Source organism: Mastigoproctus giganteus, chromosome 8 (genome assembly GCF_048544385.1).
Source record: "Mastigoproctus giganteus isolate SK-2022 chromosome 8, ASM4854438v1, whole genome shotgun sequence".
In the NCBI taxonomy this organism is placed as follows: Eukaryota; Metazoa; Arthropoda; class Arachnida; order Uropygi; family Thelyphonidae; genus Mastigoproctus; species Mastigoproctus giganteus.
In genome coordinates this window covers 212,307,304-212,328,595 of record NC_143582.1, presented here as the reverse complement: position 1 = coordinate 212,328,595, position 21,292 = coordinate 212,307,304, and the positions used below count along the sequence as shown (strand labels likewise).

At 36.7% G+C, this 21,292-nt stretch overlaps 1 protein-coding gene across 1 annotated transcript in view; it reads left to right on the top strand.

Moving 5' to 3' along the window:
* LOC150082247 (uncharacterized) overlaps positions 1-21,292 on the top strand; it is a 299,068-nt gene that overhangs the window by 173,952 nt on the left and 103,824 nt on the right. The window contains exons 9-10 of the mRNA XM_090379208.1: positions 896-1,141; positions 18,907-19,131. Coding sequence (XP_090235334.1) covers positions 896-1,141; positions 18,907-19,131 — 471 coding nt within the window. The remainder of the gene's footprint in view (positions 1-895; positions 1,142-18,906; positions 19,132-21,292) is intronic.

Below are 21,292 nucleotides of genomic sequence, written 5' to 3'. Positions count from 1 at the left end.
AAATAATATTTTTAAAAATGTATTTTTTGTTATCATTGTGATGATCATTATTATGGAACCCTAAGTTGGTTAATTTCATTTATATATCCATTGAAAAATTAATAACATTCCTACAATCATGAGTGTATATTGAAAAGAATTGGTACTACACTGGTAAATATTCATAACTGCTTGCAGTGTCACTTTTTATTTTTGAGCCACACAAATCCCATCATAACCATTAACAAAATTTATAAAGCATAATATAGTAGTTGAATTGTAATTAACTACTGCAATATTTTAACATAGTTACCCATTATCTATAACATTTTAAGTTAATGATTAAATTTAAGCAAATTAATAAACTTAATAATAAACTTAAGTAAATAAATTTTTGCTTAATGCATGTATGAATATAATTACTGTTATATAATAATGTTTTGTGTATGTGTGGTTTGTATTAATCTAAATCTATGTGCTTATTACATTTTTACTTTGTAGGATTTAGCATATTTTAAGATATCATACATTATTATTGTATTATATTATGATTGGAAACATAGTTGCTCTTGTGGCCAAGCACTCTAACTAAAATATAATAAAGAACATTGAAAAAATCTAGTTAATGAGACTGACTTTGGTACAATTTTGCATATATTATCATTCATATAATGTAGATCCATTTTGGTGGGCTTGCAGAATTCTCTGAAATTGCATTTTTGAAGTTTGCTGCACATTGGGGCGCTATGTTGAAGGTAGCTGTCTTATATGAAGTTTTACTATATATTTATTTTATTGATTGAAATAAAATTGCACACAAATTGCAAATTCAGTGTAAAAAATTTACTATCTCAGTTAATATGATATTGATATGTGCTAAAAATTGATTAGAACTTTTTTTTTCTGTTGTTTATAGCACTTTTCTGCTCTAAGCCTGAAGTTCCAGTGCACGGTTACTCACAGTGTTTGTCTCCATCAGAAGGTTCTAACAGTTTTAGAAGCAAATTACCAAAAGATAATAGTATCATGAAATATGGGAAAGGAACTATCTGCAGGTATCAGTGTGAACCTGGTTATTCAATTCCAACATCACAGCTTGATAAGGCCACTATTGAATGTGTTGTACCCACTTGGAACAGCACAGCAATCCCGGACTGTAAGCGTAGGTCTAATCATAGATAACAATTGTTTTTTCTTTTGAATAACAAAAATTTTTTGCATTAATTTGTTATATTGAGTATTAATGTATACTAAAAATAATATTTGTAGAAGAATAGGAGAAATTTACCTCAATATGATACGTAGAACACTTCCACATGATGCTCTCCAGAAATTAAAATGAATAAAAGATTAATGCACATAAAATTACCGCATGCAAGATTAATGGATTTTAATGGATTATTTCCATGTGTTTAATAATATTCATCCTTGACTCAATTTTACATTGGAAAGGGAAAATACGGATACTAAGCCATTAAATTTTCTAAATTTCTTGCTTACTTGGGACACAAATAAAATCAAATTTAACATCTATCATAAACCAACAAACACTGGTGTGCTTCTACATTATAACAGCTATCATCCATTCACCTACAAAAGGTCTATTTTACTTAATCAGTTTCTCAATGCCTATAAATATTCAATGAGCAAATCTGCTTTATACTCAGAAATACAGATATTAACCAGCAGATTCTTAAATAGGGGTTACCCCCTTGCCACAATAAACCTTAGTAACATCAAAAAATACTTTATTTCTGTCCCATATGTTGAACAGTGGCACAAGCAGCTTAATAGATTCTTTAAAGATACCGAATTTAAGATTGTGGCCAGACCAATACGGAAATTACACGCTATACTGAACAATCACACAGTCCTTTCCTCTTTCATGACACAAATAAATGACTTGGTATACAACATTTCTTGCAGTGCTTGCGACTTGTCTTACTAAGGATCAACGCAAATTCCGCTGAATGTTTGAGTAAAACAGCACACATCCTCAGTTCGTGCTTCTTGTTCAGCAGCATCAGAATTAGCCTTTCATGACATTAACAAAAACCATACATTTTTGTTTAACGAGGCCAAAATACGTAGTGTCCAACATAATTATATGAGACTTCATTGCAAAAATCATCGAAATTAAATTACGAGAATTCTGTTAATGTTCGCCATCCATATCTAATCTCTGATTTGTGGTATTTTATTCACATGTATGAAGATGAATAATCACGGCCTTTTATGTGCATGCGCAAGGATAAATAATCTCTATTTAAGATTCAAGCTCATACTCCATAATTTCCATTCCTGTGATCACTACATTCAGTTGAAAAGCACTGTCAGCTTCAGGAAGGAAAATCTTCTTAGGATTTATTCCGTTATTACAATGGTTCTCTTCAACTTAACATCAAAAAGTCATTCCTTTATTCTTTTTTTTTTTTTTCATTTTATTCTATCTTCCCAATCTCCATCCATCAGTCCTCTTCTATTCATGGCTGCTCTCACACCCTCTATTCACATCCTTCTTGGTCTTCCTCGCTTTTTTCTTCTCCATATCATCCATTCCATGGCTCCTCTGGGAGCTTCATTCTCTTTAAATGGTCAGACCACTCCAATCTTTTCTTCTCTGTTTTATCAATGATGGTTTTTTGGACATTCATTGTATTCTGTATGGAAAATTGTTTCCATAAGGAAAAATGGAAGGAAAATCATTTTTTAAAATTGATGTTAAACTTTTTAAATTAATTTTTTGGTTTTTTGAATTTAATTAATTTTTGAATTGTTTAAATTGATTTTTTTACTGTGATTACTGAGAGTGATTATTGAATTATGACCTGGCTACCTAATACCATGTTGGGCCACTGTTCACAAGGATGGCAGCTGTTATTGACCTAGGCATTGACTCCACTAGATATCTGAAGATGTCCGCAGGGATCTGCAGCCATGCTGCCCACAAGTCTTTCAGTGTCAGAATAGATGACAGCTGCAGAACGATACACCTCACTTCCCATTACAAAACATGCCAAAGGCAATTGAAATCGGGTGAATTTGGAAGCCATTCAAGATGGGTGAATGGGTGAGATCTTCACTTTATTCCTCAAACCACTTGCCAATAGTGTGGGCCAATCCTGTGCCACATTATTGTTCTGGAAGGTCCTGTTTCTGTCCACGGAAAAATGCAATGTGGCACAGTACACATGGTTCTCTAAGGGCTGCCGGTAGCCTTCACCAGTGAAACATTGGTCCATATGCACCCTGGTGTCCTAGTTCTTGCCAGAAAATGTGTCCCATGTTAAGCATCCACCAATACCTGCCCGTATAGTGGGGACCATGCACATGGGTCCATGAACTCGTGTTGCTTGCACCACACATGAAGACATCTGTTGGCATGTTGCACCGGGTATTTGGACTCATTTAGCCAGCAGACTCATTTCCAGTCCTCCAATATCCAACCAGCATGTTGTTAACACCACAGCTTTGAGTATATGGGCTTGGCATACCCAGATCCTGAGCTGGACATCATTCTTCTTTTTCTTGGTGATTCCCTTCTACTTCTCTCATAAGCCTCAGGCTTCCTTGCACCACATAGCTAATAATAATAATGTGGCGCATTGTCATTTGGGATATTGTTCTTGCATTCCACATATTGTATTGCAGTATTATCAACTGTCACACAGTGGCCTGCCATTGAGCCCCTACAATACACTATACCCTTTTCTCACCGTGAGCATCCACTTTGCATAATCCTTTATAATTCTGTCGGTGGAAGGTGGTTTGACCCATTCAACATTCTTTGTACACCTTAACCACAATGGACCATGAGCAACTGACAAGGTGTGCTGTTTCTGATATGGAAGCACCTAATGCATGAGCTCCCACAATCATATCCTTTTAAAACTCCATGATATCTTTACTGCATTCTCATAACTGCTACTTTATCACTTTGACTTGCATGACCAGATGCAATTGCCATTGCTCTAGCATATGAAGCTGTTTGGATTTTTATACTGTGAGCTGTGTGGCATAGTCTTATTACTGATGGGGTGGCCATAATTCAGTGATCCCTGAGTGTATGGGCTTCCTACATTTTCACTTTGTAGGATTTAGCATATTTTAAGATATCATACATTATAATTTTATTATATTATAAATGGAAGCATTCTGTGGCCAAGCAGATGTAACTAAAATAGAATAAAGAACACAAAAAAAAATCTAATTAAAGGGACTGACTGGAAAGGTGTTTTTTTTTTTTTTTTTTTTTTTTACTATTTTCTTCAGTATAAACGTGTGCAGTTGAGTATGACTTCCTAATTTCCATTCTGCAGCAATAAAATAAATGCATAAAAAAGAAGGCAGTCCAGATTACAGAGGGTTCCAATTAGTGAGGCTTTGCTGTATGATAATCATGCAGAAAAGCAGTCTGTTCAAATCTGATATATTATGTATAAAATGTAGGTCTACTTATTGATATGTATATAATATATTGTTCTAGTATCCAGATTGGATCTTCATGGTATAATTAGCAATGACTTTGCCTGCTGAATTGAACAGTTTAGGGTTGTATCTAGTCCATAATGAGATATATTATCCTGTTCTGAATTAGTTAGTTTGGTAAGGTATAAAGGCTTTTTTTTTTTCCCCATTTGGAGAAACCGCAGTATTTTTTAACCTAAAAATAAACAAGCCAACATGTAGAATGTAAATGATTTATGATTATGACAAAGTGTCCTCTAATTATGACATTTCTGATTGGGGATTGATGCCCTGTTCTTTTGTTCATTAATAATCAAACTGTAGCACACATTTCTTATGAAGCTAGCATTTCAGCTTCAAATGCTTTCTCTTGTGTATATGTACTCCGAGAGTTTCTGATTTTTTTTTTTTTTTTTTTTTTTACTCAGCAGTTAAACTTTTGACCTTTAACCAACAGTTTCTAATAAACAAGATAGTAATTTATGTATTAATCTTTAAAGCAAAAAAACAATTTGATTTAAGACTAGTAAAACTTGAAAAAAAAAAAAAAAATGTTCTTACTTTGAAACCGTCAATATTTGCAAGTGATGCATTCCTGGTTATCACTGTTAATATTAACCAAAGCCAAATTCAAGGCAAACGTTTATGAACAATAAGAATTAACATGTAGTATATGTAATAATCATGCTTATTATAACAAAAATATAAACACTATGAATATGCTTTATATGAAAAAGAATAAATTAACTTTTAACTCACTGATGGTGATGATAAGATAAAGGCTGGATGTGATATAAGAGGATGTGGGTTCCTCCTGAAAATCTTACTGGGAAAGCGACTTACAAGAGTCTGCGCACAAACAAGGTGCAGTTGTGATGTTTGTTTTATCTTTCATTACTAATCCATGTAAGGGACCATAAGAGCCTCCAATCCTCTCTTAAATTTAAGACTATTCTCCATCAAAGGGACCTTTCAAACACCACGTTAGCCATTCCCATAAATGTATAAATTAATAGGTGACATGGAAGCCTATGATAGATATAAGCTGGTCTCTAACCAAGCCAAAAAGCAGATTAGGCAAGCAAAGGAAGATTATGAGAAATCTTTAGCAAAGGATGCAAAGAAAAACAGCAAAGAGTTCTTTACTTATGTAAACTCTAGAAGGAAAGGGATGAATCAGATTGGTCCACTTGATATCAGTGGTTTAACTGTTGATGGTCTTGCTCAGGTGGCTAACAAACTAAATGAGTATTTTGCATCTACATTCACCCATGAGGAGTTATTCAGCGAGGGGAATGCCACAGGTGAGTTAAACTCTGGCAGAGAGCTAGATGATTTTGTATTAACTGAGGGGAAAGTGGAGGAGAAATTGTTGAAGATAAACATAAAAAAGGCACCTGGGGTGGATGGAATCTATCCAGTTATATTAAAAGAGGCAGCAAAGGAAGTAAGCAAACCTTTAGCCATAATGATGAGAGCTTCCTTAGACTCAGGGGAGATACCCATGGACCAGAGATGTGCAAATGTGACCCCAATTCACAAAGGAGGATCAAAGGGTGACACAAGTAATTATAGACCTGTTTAACTTCTGTTCCAGGGAAATTAATGGAGGCACTGGTAAAAGAAGCACTGCAGGATCATCTAGACAAGACTTCAGTTATAGCTTGGACACAGCATGGTTTTGTTAAGGGGAAGTCTTGTCTGACCAATTTGATTGGACTTTATGATGTGGTCACAAAGGAACTGGATGCAGGTAATAACTTTGATATCATGTATTTGGATCTTAGAAAGGCTTTTTATACTGTTGCACATTTATACTGAAGACTGCTGCACAAATTAGAGCAGTGTGGCATTGGAGGCAAATTGCTGCTATGGATAAAGGGATGGTTGAGTGGGAGAAGGCAGAGTGGTAATCAATGGACACTGCTGTTCATGGACTAATGTTATTAGTGGAATCCCTCAGGGTTCAGTGTTGGGTTCATTGTTGTTTTCTGTATTTATAAATGATATTGATAATGGTATATCAGGCTTAATGTCCAAGTTTGCAGACGATACAAAGGTTGGCAGGGTTGTTCAGGACACCACTGCTGCTATGCTGCTGCAACAAGATATGGAAAGGTTGAGTAGATGGGCTGAGAGGTGGCAAATGAAGTTTAACATTGACAAATGTAAAGTACTACATATGGGAAGCAGTAACCCCAGAGTAATGTATCAACTCTGTGGTACTACTCTGACAGTGGTAGAGAATGAAAAAGACCTGGGGTAATTGTGCAGGCAGATATGAAGTTTTCTGAGCAGTGCAGACGGTTTGCAAGAGTAGCTGATATGTGTCTTGTCAATGATATACAGGAATTTTTCTAGCAGGAATAAGGAGGTGATTATCCTCTTGTATAAGGCAATGGTCAGGCCACACCTTGAGTACTGTATACAGGTCTGGAGGCCTCATTGTAAGAAGGATGTAGAGCTGTTGGAATGAGTACAGAGAAGGCAATGAGATTAGTGAATGGAATGGAGGGTTGCTCTTATGAAGAAAAGCTTAAGTTTTGCAGATTACAGTGTTTGGAGACTAGGCACCTGCGAGGTGATCTGATTGAGGTGTATAAAGTCTTGAATGGTTTGAGCATTCTCAATGCTGATGGGATTCATCCTCTTGCTCAGAATAATCACCTGAGAAGGCATAAATTCAAATTGAGGAAAGACAATTGTAGGATAGATGTGTGGAAGTTTGCCTTTAGCTAGCAGGTAGTTGATTGGTGGAACAGACTTCCATCTTTTGTTGTGGAAGTTGATAGCCTAAATAAATTAAAAGCTGAGCTGGACAGGTATTTGGAATGGACGGAGGGGTGAAATGGGAATTTTTTTTTTTTTTTTTTTTTTGACTGATGCATCGTATGCCTCTACTAATGCCAACATGTCCAAAATATCTGCCAATGCCTTGCAATGTAGAGACAAATACATATAGACTTGCAGAGGAACTACTTGTGAATAATCAAAACCACAAATGTTAAATAAACATACTATTCAAAGATATGACCTGCAAATAATGAAAACTGGGAGTGTTAGGGGTTTATTTTATGTACAAAAGTTTCATTTATTGAATGAGTATTAGCATTAGTCATATAATGCAAAGCACAGGTTTTGCTGCACCAGTAAAAAAAAAAAAAAAAAAAAGTGAAAAAGTAGATTAAAAAATAAATAAATACAGATTATACACTTCCCACCTCATGTAGGTAACTATCCATTTGACCTTTGAATTTCTTCAAACTGTCTGCCTTAACTACCTGCAACAGCAGCTTGCTCCAGTAATCAACAACTCACTGGCTAAAAGAATACTTCCTGCAGGCTAGTCTAAACCTCTTCCCCCGTAATTTGAATTTATGACCCTTAGATCTGGAATATTTTATAACAGTGAAAGTTCTACTTTCATTCATTTTACTAACCCCTCTTGGTGCCATATAAACCTTAGTTAGGTCCCCCTCTAAGGTGCCTAGTCAGCAAGCTGTAACTCATGTAATTGAAGTCTTTCCTCATATGGTCTACCTTTTGTCAACTTTACCATGCAAGTTGTCCTTATCCATAACCCTTTCAAAACACCATCTTTTTTTTAGATGGTCTCCATACTTGGACACAACATTCAGAATGTGGACTTATAATTGCCTTATATAGCAGGATTATGACCTTCCTATCTCTACAGGATATTGTTTGATAAATCATTGACAGAATGCCAGGGCTTTCCTAGCTGCCTGTTTACAATGATCTGCCTGCATCACAACTCATAGATCTCTTTGTTTCTGTACTGTTTTTAATTCGACCTTAATTAATGTGTAATATATGTAATAATTATAACAAAAATATAAACACTATAATATGTATGTAATATATTGCTGATCTGTGGTGCTATTACAGATCAGCTTAGGCGCCTCTGTAGCCAGGTGGGCAAGAGCAGCAGTGCGTAGCACACCCTTCTTGATTAGACCGAGGTTCGAGCCTGTGACCACCAAATATGGAGGATGCGGAAAGGTCAGGGAATGACCACCGCATATCCCCGGAGCAATATGGCCTTAGTTGTTAATGCTCCTAAAAACCAAATAACAACAACAACAACAGATCAGCTTTGTAACTGTCGTAGGCTTCAATATTTTTCATCACTCTGTAATGCTAACTCTTCCATGCTATCTTTTTCTACTATATTAGACTGGCCAGCTCAATATTTTCAGCATCCTCCCTATGCTGTGTTTTCTTAATGGTATGTATGTGTTCATGGCTTTTGTGATTATTTCTTTAAAGATATTTTATAATTCTAGTGTATTCATCCTCCTTCTGTAACCCACCCTGTTAAGATGCCATAAAAAAATGAAAAAAAACTGCAGCCATTATCAACCCACTGCAGGATGGAAGCCTCCTCAACAATTCATGCTAAGGGAAATGGACCATAATCTGCCATGCTGCTCCAGTGCGGGTTGGCAAATCGACTGTATGTAGTAGTCAGGGGCTTGAACCCCAGTCTACTCAAAGAGCGTGTGCTACTGCACTCCCACTCCTGACCACTTGGCTACAGAGGCCGTTATAGATGCCATGTAGCACCTTAAACTGTCATAGTCCTTTTTTTTTTTTTTTTTTAAATTTTACCTTTAACTACTGCAGCATTTTTCTTCATTTTCCAACTGACTGTGATCACTACCTGCCAATGGTCCTTGTACTGTAATGTCATCTGGTTCATGAGTAATGAAGTTTTCTAGAATATTCTTACCTCTGTTTTTGTTTTAAATGCTGGTACAAATAATAATCTAGTTTATTTAAATTTTGTTTCCTGTGGTGAGTTTCCTTCCCACTTATTCAAATCAATTAGGGGCAGATTGAAGTCACCCATAATGACATTCACAATTACTTACCCACTATCTTCTTGTAGAGACCCTTGTCATACTATTCATAGCCTTCTCGTCTGTGGATTACTCCCACTCTCATTATACCTTTGGTTCCAACTAACTCACACCATACAGATTTTATGCTGGCAGGCATAACTTTTTTTCTCAGCAAAAGCTCTTTTCATGTTCAGGCTGCTTTTAATGATAAGCATGACCCCACCACACCTTCTCTCTTTCCTATCTTTTCTAAATACATTATACACACCACCATAGTGGAACTCATCTCCAGTTTCCAGGTGACATTGCATTTCTGTTAGCCCTATTATATCAGCATTAATTTTCCTAGCCAGGAGTTCAGATTTGCCTGTTTTGTTGACAACACTCCTGATCACTTCCAATACTCCTATTACTGTAGACAGTTAAGACTAAGTATTCTTCTATAGTTTATTACCTTGACATGCCCCTTGAAATTATTTAGGCTCATTTCCCTAGCTTTATCTTTCTGCTCATTTGAAATGTTTCCACCCTTAGAACATCTTGCCAACACTGGCTGTTGCAGCAACAAACAAGAATTCTTGAAATACATCTCAAGTATGCAAGCATTACTTTGATACATATCATCAGATAAATGCATGTCTATATTGTCCTTCTCCCCACCCCTTAACTAGCAGTTTCCTTGAACCCTTTAGGTATCCTAAATGATACCGCAAAAACTCTTACACCATCTTTGTTCAAATGACAGTATCTACAATATATTAGATTCCTTCTGCCTACAGGTGCAGGCTGCACTGTTAAAAATTTCTCCCCAAAGCCTTGTAGGATCCCTTTCAAGTCTTGAGTTAATCTACAAGGCTTTCAGTATATAATCTCTCCTATCACGTCTGGGCAGGATTTTAGGCACATTCACATTCTGACATAACTTTCAGCATTTTTTTTTCAACAACAAGGTCTTGTATTTATTCCACGAAACATTAGGTTATGTTCATCTAATATTGTTAGTTCCTATATGGATAATAATGCTCTCTTTACCCCCTTTAAAATCTGAAAATATGTTTGTAACATCATCAGTTGTTGCTCTCAGCAAACACCCCTTCGTTCTGGTCCACCTATCTTCTTTGTTATAAAAAAGTTACCTGTTTCCCTGATAACAGAGTCTCCCATATAAGACTAAATCCCCTTCAACCAAAGCAGCATGGCAGGTCATGAGAGGCTTGAGTCTTTGACAAGCTCCCAGTTGTATTTGTTTCTAGGGCAAGCACCCATTTCTTCACTGACTCAATTTCTTCTAGTAATGCACTAAGTTTTAATTTTAGATTGGTACACTCCTTGTGTCAGGTGCAAAGAAAATAATTGTCAGTTGAGCATGGTTTGTCTATTAGACAAACTTTAGAATACATATCACAGGCTATTTAGGCAACAAACTCACATCTGAAATGCCAACAGGCATTTCCTTCTAAGTCATATGTTGTTCTTGGATGATATATTGAAAGTGGATCTTGTAACAACTGTTATTTTGGTAAAATTTGAACTTAAAGTTTACAAAATTTAAATTTACAGTATATTATAGAATTTAAATTAACAAAATAGTACAGAAATTAAACTGCTGCCAAAACTTTATCCACTAGTAAAATTAAGCTTCCAAAGTTACTAGAAAGCATTTAACTTAGCAGAAAATACTTTAGAAAACTTAAGAATTAAATTTACAAAGTATTTTGCATTTAATTTCACAAAATTACTGAAATAAGATTTAAAAATTAAGGAAATTAAATTGAAACAAATTTTGAATAAAAATTTTGTCTACCAGACACCTGATCTTAATTCCCTTCAGTTAATTCTGGAGAAAACTTAAAACATATCTATTCTTTTTAACTGCCAAGGCAGTCCTTTTTTTTTTTTTTTTTTTTGTTAGTTTTTGGCACATTGGCTTTTGTGGCCATATTGCACCTCCCAAAGTTTTTGCATTTTGTACTCTGATCCAAGCCAGAGGCGAGATTTGAACCCACGACCTTTGGGTTGCCAGGCAGGCACTTTATCCACTCAGCTAGCCTGGTTAGCCCTAGGCAGTCAAAGAATACATACAACACACTAATCCACAACTATTAACAAATATGATAGACACATAACACTGTTTAGCTAGCTGCTTGATTAAATTTTTTTTAAGTTGAACTTTGTTATTCAGCTTTGTTTCTTGGTATTTTACAGACATTCATTTGATTGATATGATTAACCCTCCTCGGGTGAACACAATTTTTCTCAAAAAATATTTTTTTTTTTTGTTTTGGTTATGATTGATAATATTTGCATCCTGTCTGACAAGCTCCCAGCTAAATGTCACTGATGTGTTCAATTCTTTGGGATCTGAATTAAATTTACTTGTGATAAGATAATTCAGACCTCAAACCTTAAATTCAGTCTTCAGCAATACTTTTGAGAGAAAAGTCCCATCATTTTAAAAGTCCCATAATTGCATGGGTCATTTTAACCCCTGTTAGAGATGCTCATTAATAAAATTTTTATATAAATATGAAACAGTTAAGTATATAAAGATAAATAGCTTTTACAAATCTATTTATTCAGCATCTTTTTCTATTTTATCATTTTATTTCTGCAAATCACATTAAATATTTGTACCATCTCTTATTGTTTACATGCGAGCAATGATCTAGTAAGGACCTTAAATTCAGCTGGCATTGTGTGTGTGTGTGTGTGTGTGTGTGTGTGTGTGTGTGTGTGTGTGTGTGTGTGTGTGTGTGTGTGTGTGTGTGTGTGTGAGCTGAAATGCTGCCCATCTATGAATTTTGATAAACCAAAAATAAATGCAGTATGAAACCAAAAAGGAAAGTTGATTGCAGTTTCATATTCTGTAATGAAATTAGTGATTAATTAAAATGAAGACCTGCGCATTTATTTATATTGAACATTGATGAAAGGGGAGGAATTAAGTCAAAGAAATAAATGCAAAGGCTTTAATCTGAATGTAATAGAGAATAAAAAGAAACTTCTAATAATTTGCCACATTGTACTCATGATTAGAAGTAAACAGGTTATTATGATTATCAGCATTCTGCATCAAAATAAAACAATTGCAAAACTGGTATTGTCAGATTACATAAAATGTAACAATTATTTCTTTAATATAAATGTGCTTGTGCAATTTTTTTTTTTCTGCTAGTTCGTCATCCTGCTTTACTAAGTACTTGTTAACAGGAGAGACTGCTTCTACAGGGTTGGGATACACTTAAATAGAAAGGGTGCAAGAATGTTTCCTGATGCTATCGAGGCAGTGTTAGGAGGGTCGGAAAACTGCCAGCTTGCGGGGAGACAAAGACGGATAGATTAACAGTAGCCACTGACAGAGGTGAAAGAGATTCTTGCACTGCTTCTATTGGAATGAGCAGAAGCCTGAAAAACAAGATTCTGGATATTTCAGAGACTGCTGGGAGTCATTGCGGTACAAGTAAACACATGGGTTGTGTTAAGGTAGCTAAGAATAGAAATAGGTGCATGTATACTTGCGTGTACACCAATGCTAGGAGTTTAGTAAATAAATTTGACGAATTTGAGGTATTGCTCAAAACATCAAAGGCAGATATTTTTGGGATTTCAGAGACGTGGTGGTGTCACACAGATATAAGGAATGCAGAACTGGAATTTGGGGATTACAATGTCTACAAAAAAAGGATAGACAGGATAGAAAGGGAGGAGGGGTTATGCTATTAGTTAAGAAATACGAGGCTACTAGTGACAGTCGTGTTCAAAGCCTCTAAGTGGATTTTTCTTATTTATTGATTTGAAATTATTGTTTTTCTAAAACTTTTGATTTAAATTTAGTAGTATAACATTATTTTGTGATTTTTTGATTAAATTGGTGTATTTATTCTTTACTCGGCCTTGTAAAAGTATCGGTAAGGGTTTCCACGTGTTCGTAACTACCGCTACCGTTAGTAACTTTCCCGCCATTGTGATACCGTACTAGATATACCGTAGGTTATATACCGTACTAGATAGCGTTAGTTGAACTTCGTTAGCAGTTAAATTGTACGTTTAAATAAATACATATAACGACTTAGATTACAAACGTAATATAATTAATAACATAACATAATTAATTAATAAATTAATAGAATCATGACTCAGACCAGAGCAGCAAAGCAAAAGGCTCAAGCTAATGGACGTGCTGTGGCTCAGAGCAGAACTGAGCGGGGCAGTTGTCCTCTGACTCACAGCCTTATAAAATGCACTGTTTGCTTGATGTTTGCAGAGCAATCGGGTACGGGACATGACACTGCCAAGGGGCATGTCTTTGTGTGTGCGCGATGCAAGGAGTGTATCGATATCAGGCAACAACTCGGCGTTCTTGTGCACCTATATGAGAGCTTGAAGGACAGGGTGGATGCCCTCGAAGAAACTAAATTGAGGGGCTCATCAAGCTCTCAGCTGCCCACATCAACGCCAGAGCTTGCACTTGGGCATCGCGTGACACAGAGACAACCCCTAAGGCAGAATGCGCTGGTCCCGAAGGAACTAGTAGTTGTTGGTGACTCTATTGTCAGGGAAACGGGGAACATGCTTTGTAAAAAAGATAGGTGGAACAGGACCAGGGTATGTCTGCCAGGGGCAAAGGTTGATGACGTTGTAGAGCGAATATCATCTTTCAAGGGCACATAAGGTGATATAGTTGTACACGTTGGCACTAATAATATTAAGAGTAGGAGACCGGCAGAATTACTTAACAAGTACAGGTCACTGTTGAACAAAAGCCGAGAATTAGGGTTGAATTTGAAAGTGTCTGCAATTCTGCCCAGACACGATAGGAGGGAGTATATGATGAGAGCCTTGTCGATCAATTCGGCCCTGGAAAGATTGTGCAAGGCTCAAGGGGTAGAATTTTTTTCAGCCTGGACTGTACTTGTTAACAGGAGAGATTGCTTCTACAGGGATGGGATACACTTAAATAGAAAGGGTGCAAGAATATTTGCTGATGCTATCGAGGCAGTGTTAGGTGGGTCGGAAAACTGCTAGCTCGGGGGGAGACAAAGACCAATAGATTGACAGTAGCCACTGGCAGAGGTGAAAGAGATTCTTGCACTGCTTCTATTAGAATGAGCAGAAGCCTGAAAAACAAGATGCATGGTATTTCAGAGACTGCTGGGAGCCATTGCGGTACAAGTAAACACATGGGTTGTGTTAGGGTAGCTAAGAATAGAAACAGGTGCAGGTATACTTGCGTGTACACCAATGCTAGGAGTTTAGTAAATGAATTTGAGGTATTGCTCAAAACATCGAAGGCAGATATTGTTGGGATATCAGAGATGTGGTGTCACACAGATATAAGGGATGCAGAACTGCAATTTGGGGAGTACAACGTCTACAGAAAGGATAGACAGGATAGGAAGGGGGGAGGGGTTATGCTATTAGTTAAGAAACACATAAAAACCAAGGAAGTGAAGCCAGTCGACATCGCTGGACAGTGCAGTGTGGAGTCAGTTTGGTGTGACATAAACATTGGGAGATCAAAATTGAGAGTAGGAGTGTGCTATAGGCCTAATGACTGTGATGAGTATAATAAGGAACTGTACAGGGAAATAGAGTGGGCCAGTAAATCAGAGTGTCTTATAATGGGAGATTTTAATTTCCCAGATATTGACTGGAATTTGAGGACTGGTTACTCACACACTAGCAGGGCTTTTGTGGATTTATTGGATGATTGTTTTCTACATCAGCATGTTCGGGAGGCAACTAGAGGGAGTAATACTCTTGATTTGATTATCAGCAGTGATTCTTCATGCATTAAGAATCTGCAGATAAATGAACCACTAGGTGGCAGTGATCACAGTGTGCTGAAGTGGGATTTACTCAAAGAGGTAACTACCATTAGGGGTAAAGGGAAGGGTTATTGCTTCCATAAAGGCGACTACGATGGACTGAGACAGTATTTAAATTCTATACAGTGGGACCAACTGATGATGTTACCAACAGCAAATTCAAAATGGGAAGCATTCAAAGAACTTATCTTGGAAGCTACTAGGCTTTACATACCAACTAAGAAATATTGTTCAAGGTTTAGGCTAAAATGGATGTCAGATGAACTAATGAGGCATATGGCAGAGAAGAAAAATGCATGGGATACATACAAATTAACACATGACACAGAAGCCTATGATAGATACAAGTTGATATGCAACCAAGTTACAAAGGAGGTTAGGCAGGCGAAGGCAGATTACGAGAAATCCTTGGCAAGGGATGCAAAGAAAAATAGCAAAGAGTTCTTTACTTATGTAAACTCTAGAAGGAAGGGGATGAATCAGATTGGTCCACTTGATATTGATGGGTCAAGTGTTGATGATCCTGCTCAGGTAGCTAACAAACTAAATGAATATTTTGCATCGACATTCACACATGAGGAGTTATTCAGCGAGGGGAATGCCAGAGGTGTATTCAACTCTAGCAGTAAGCTACAGAATCTTGAAATAACTGGGAGTAAAGTGGAGGAGAAACTGTTGAAGATAAACACAAGAAAGGCACCCGGGCTGGATGGGATCTATCCAGTTATATTAAAGGAGGCAGCAAAGGAAGTAAGCAAACCCTTAGCCATAATTATGAGAGCTTCCTTGGACTCAGGGGAGGTACCCATGGACTGGAAATGTGCAAATGTGACCCCAATTCACAAAGGAGGATCAAAGGCTGACACAAGTAATTATAGACCTGTGAGTTTAACTTCTGTTCCAGGAAAATTAATGGAGGCACTGGTTAAAGAAGCACTGCAGGATCATTTAGACAAGACTTCAATTATAGCTCAGACACAGCATGGTTTTGTTAAGGGGAAGTCTTGCCTGACCAACTTGATTGGATACTATGATGCAGTCACAAAAGAACTGGATGCAGGGAATAACTTTGATATTATATACTTGGATCTTAGAAAGCCTTTTGATACTGTTGCACATGGAAGACTGCTACACAAATTGGAGCAGTGTGACATTGGAGGCAAATTGCTGCTATGGATAAAGGGGTGGTTGAGGGGGAGAAGACAGAGAGTGGTAATCAATGGACACTGCTCATCGTGGACTGATGTTATTAGTGGAGTCCCTCAGGGCTCAGTGTTGGGTCCATTATTGTTTTCTGTATTTATAAATGATATTGATGATGGTATATCAAGCTTAATGTGCAAGTTTGCAGACGATACGAAGGTTGGCAGGGTTGTCAAGGACAGTACTGACACTATGCTGCTGCAACGGGATCTGGAAAGGTTGAGCAGATGGGCTGAGAGGTGGCAAATGAAGTTTAACATTGACAAATGTAAAGTACTACATATGGGAAACAGCAACCCCAGAGCAACGTATCAACTCTGTGGTACTACACTGACAGTGGTAGAGAATGAAAGGGACCTGGGGGTGGTTTTGCAGGCAGATATGAAGTTCTCTGAGCAGTGCAGACTGGCTGCAAGAGTAACTCATGGTGTATTGTCAATGGAATTTTTCTAGCAGGGATAAGGAGGTGATTATTCCCTTGTATAAGGCAATGGTCAGGTCACACCTAGAGTACTGTATACAGGTCTGGAGGCCTCATTTCAAGAAGGATGTAGAGCTGCTGTAACGAGTACAGAGAAGGGCAACAAGATTAGTGAATCGAACAAAGGGGTGCTCTTACGAAGAAAGGCTTAAGTTTTGCAAATTACAGTGTCTGGAGACTAGGCGCCGGCAAGGTGATCTGATAGAGGTGTATAAAGCCTTGAATGGTTTGAGCATGCTCAATGCTGATGGGATTCTTCCTCTTGCTCAGAATAATCACCTGAGAGGGCATAAATTCAAATTGAGGAAAGACAGATGTAGGATAGACGTGCGGAAATTTGCCTTTAGCCAGCAGGTGATTGGTTGGTGGAACAGACTTCCATCCCTTGTCGTAGAAGTTGATAGCCTAAATAAGTTTAAGGCTCAGCTGGACAGGTATTTCGAACGAACAGAGGGGTGAAGTGGAAGTGGTTATTTTTTATTTTTTTTGTTTTTGGCTGATGCTGCATAAGCTTGCTTTCTTGCATCAAATGCCTCTACTAATGCTAATGCTAAGGCGGAAATCAAAATGTGACCTGCTAGTTCCTTCTGGAACTAGCAGGTCACATGTTGTAATTAATATAATATAGTTAGTAGATTGAGGGATTTGCCATCCCCTAAGCTACTATATTAATTTTATTGCAGGATATAATTAAAATCAAATGTTTGCCACAACATTTTTTTAACAAGTTTGCATGAAATGGTTTGACATGAAGGAAAGCTAACTTTACTGCATTTTTTTGTATATCTTTTGCACTAATTTGTTTATCCTGTCTAGAAAAGTGTTTTCAACTAGATTACTCATATTTACCTGGTAATGCGGAATTAATGATTTTCTAATTGTAGTGGTATATAACTCGGTTATCAAATAATTTTGTGGTTGACATGAATGAAATGAAATTGCACACATTGAAGGCAAAACCAAAACGCACCCACAATTTTTTGTAGTAATTTTATGGTTGCCTCAGAAATTTTATAATTGTTTAAAGTTATTTCCTTATGCAGAACTGTACCTAGATCTTATTTAATATGAATGTAAGTATTGTAAAGTTTTGAATGGTAATTCAGAACATTGCAATAAAAAATATTCTTCGAATTTTTACCTTCAATAAATTATTATTTAATTATATACAAATCACGATTTTCATCTTTTATATGTATGATACTATACAGCTATATATTTTTGGTACTTTTTCCTTAATTACCTTGTTGAAATTATAAGAACTTACAGTAAATTTAATTAGTTATGTGAAAAGTTACTTACAAAAGGTTATCACAAGTTCTATTTCTTTTGATGATTTGTACTAAGTTACTTATTAAAATGTTTGAAAATATTCTTTGTGAGAGCAGTTCTTCACAACAGCTGACATTTGATTGTTATATATGATAGACTAACAAAGAGAAAATATAAAATTCTTTCACTTAGTAGATCTGACACGAGACAAAAGAGTAGTGTGTAAGTTCTTCAGAATATACGGTAATTATAATTGCTATGGTTTTTAGAGAATAAATTCTTGCTTGTTGTGAGAAAATTGGAATTTATACTCACACAAATTTAGTTTTTTTGCTGCTGTTTGAAATTATTCAAGTACTTAAGTTTTAAGTGAAATTTTATACTTTAAATTGGTCTTCTAGTACAGTGTTCATTAGTAATGAAAATTGTAAATTAAAAGATTGTTTTCATAAAATTGGATATCCGTTTAGTTTAAAAAAAAACTTAAAGGATGCAGCTTGAATCTTCAGAAATCGTAAGTAATGCAGCATGCTCCTAAAAGAAGGTAGAGAAGGGGAGAAAACTTTTTTTTTTTATTGTAAGAAAGGAAGATTTTCATTCAGTAATTTATTATTATATCAGAACTTATTTCTATAATGGAAATGCTATTAAATTTAGAAAGTAACTGTATCTGGAATTTATAGAGAAATTGGAATATTTAATTGATATTATATTATTAATAGTATAATTACCATATCTGATAATAATAATAATATAGCATTTGTTAGATTCTGTTATTCATTAATGTAATAATCACTTGTATGCACATTACTAGAGACACCACCTTTGCATTTGAACTGTCAAGATGAAACTATCTTTGTAAAAGAAGGAAAATCCAGAGTTGTGAAGCCCAAGTTTTATTCGTCAGATGGTAGACCACTAAAAGTCAAGTGTTCATTGGAAGGGGAATTAGCTATAGGACAATATAATAATTATTGTGAAATTACAGATCCAGAGATAAGGAATAATGCAAGTTGCCATTATATGATTACAGTTAAAGGTAAGAATTATTTTGGTTGTGTACCATTGTTAGGGCAGACAGAAAGCAGAAAATGTGTCACTTTCTAAAAAAATGTAAGTTAATAGGAATGGATACAGTAAAACCATACCAGAACTTATTGGTGCTGATTGTATTTATCTGCTTTCTTTCTGATATAATTTCTAGTTTAAACTAAAAGAAAAGGATAAAAATTAGAAAGTTGCATAGCAACAAATGAATAAATTATATTAGACCAGGGGTCCCAAGCTCATGTTGATATGCCACTACTTCAGCCATTTTTTGTGGTAGAAACACTAAGTGACTAATATGTGTACATTCATAAGGTTAACCTTATATCTAGTATTCCCTGTGTGCTTGAAATATATCAGTTTGGTGTTACATCAAATTTTAAATAATTTGAATCATATCTTTCAGCAGATAATTGAAATGCATAATTTGCTGTGTTGCAATCCAGTGGAAATTGCAGGAGTAAATTGTATATGTTATTCCTCACCCAGAATATGATCCTACATAAGAAAACAGTGATTTCAGTGTACCTTCTCAAATGTTAATTTCATTTTATCGCTAAACGTTTTGAAGAATTTAAAAGTGTTGTTTACAAGAAATCACATTTATCTGTTTATCATCTTATTGATGACCATATTATCACTCCTATCTCTATAACAAATCATGGATTTGACTGCTAAAACTCATGCTCTGGCTGCACTCTAAATAGTATAAAATAAAAACCTAGAAATATTTGCATAACGACCTGATGTCTTAAGGTACATTAGGTGTTCATGCAAATACGAGCCATATAAGTCTCTTCTTATATAGAAACCATATATATCTCCAAGTAGCTAGACTTCATGGCCTTTATACAGATAATTCTTAGAATATTTTTACTTTTTTTTTTTTTTGTCACTTTATCAATATATAGAGATTGATGGTTGCCTTCGGTGAGATTCAGTTCTGCTTCTTAAACTCCCATTATACATAGTATAATGGTATGTTCTTATCAGATGGCACCTGTGATTTCTCCCATCTCCACATGTGTTTGCTGTATCGAGAACAGTACACTGTCAAGCCAGAGACTTGAAAGTGTGTGGGCCATTGTTTGTCCAGCTTATTGGCTGCCAGGCCCAACGTTGCCCATACCTCACCACATGGAGGCTAGCCGGATGTGTCCAGAATAACAAATTGCTCTGGCAGGTCCTGCCACTAGTTTCCTGGGATTTCAGTGGCTAGGACCTAAAAAAATTCACACATTTGACGTTAATGCTTAATGAGATTGCTGTTAGGAAATTGCTGGTTGGGGTTGAACGCTAGAGATGTGTTAAAAGGCCTAATAGGTCGGGCAAAATTTTGTTGTTATTAAATTTAGATGCGTGGGGGCTATACGCTAGATGAAAGATAATAGTGCGAGGGAGGGGAGGCTGAAGACTGGGGGTAGAAGTAAAAGTAAAGGGTCAATAGAGGAGATGACCCCTGCTAGATAGTGTTGGCATGCCCATGCCACACCAGAGAGAAGTTTGGATGGCAGGTGGGGGAGATGATGAAAAGTTACCTCCCCCTGCCAAGGATAGGGTATACAGGTAGAATGGAGGAGGGGCTGAAGACTGGGAGGTGAAAGGCAGAAGTAGGGGGATGATAGAGAAGGTGACCCCAGGTGGTCAGTGAGGCAGGCCCATGCCTCACCAGGTGAAGAGATGAGTCGGCAGGGAAGGGAGGAAACAGAGCATCTGTCTCCTCTCCCTCCTACCGGGGATAGGGAATTAAAGATGAATAGGGTTAGGGTACCCCACTCAGATCGCCATATAGCATTTGGCAGCAGAGCTGCTGGTGGTACTGGCACCTCCGTAGCCAGGTGGGAAGGAGCAGCAGTGCATAGCACACGCTTCTTGATTAGACCGGAGTTCAAGCCCATCACCACCAAATACGGAGGATGTGGCAAGATCAAGGGAATGACCACTGCATGTTCCCGGAGCAATTATGGCCTTAGTTGCTAATGCTCCTAAAAACCAAGTAACAAACAAACAGGCTGGTGGTCCTAGTCCGTTCCCAGCAGAGATCAGACTGGAGCTGGATCATTCATGGGATGGTTCCTGTTCATTCTGCAGTCTTTACAGTCAAAAGGTCCAGATTTGCCTGTTGGCATTTGTGGGGTCTTTCTTGTGTCATT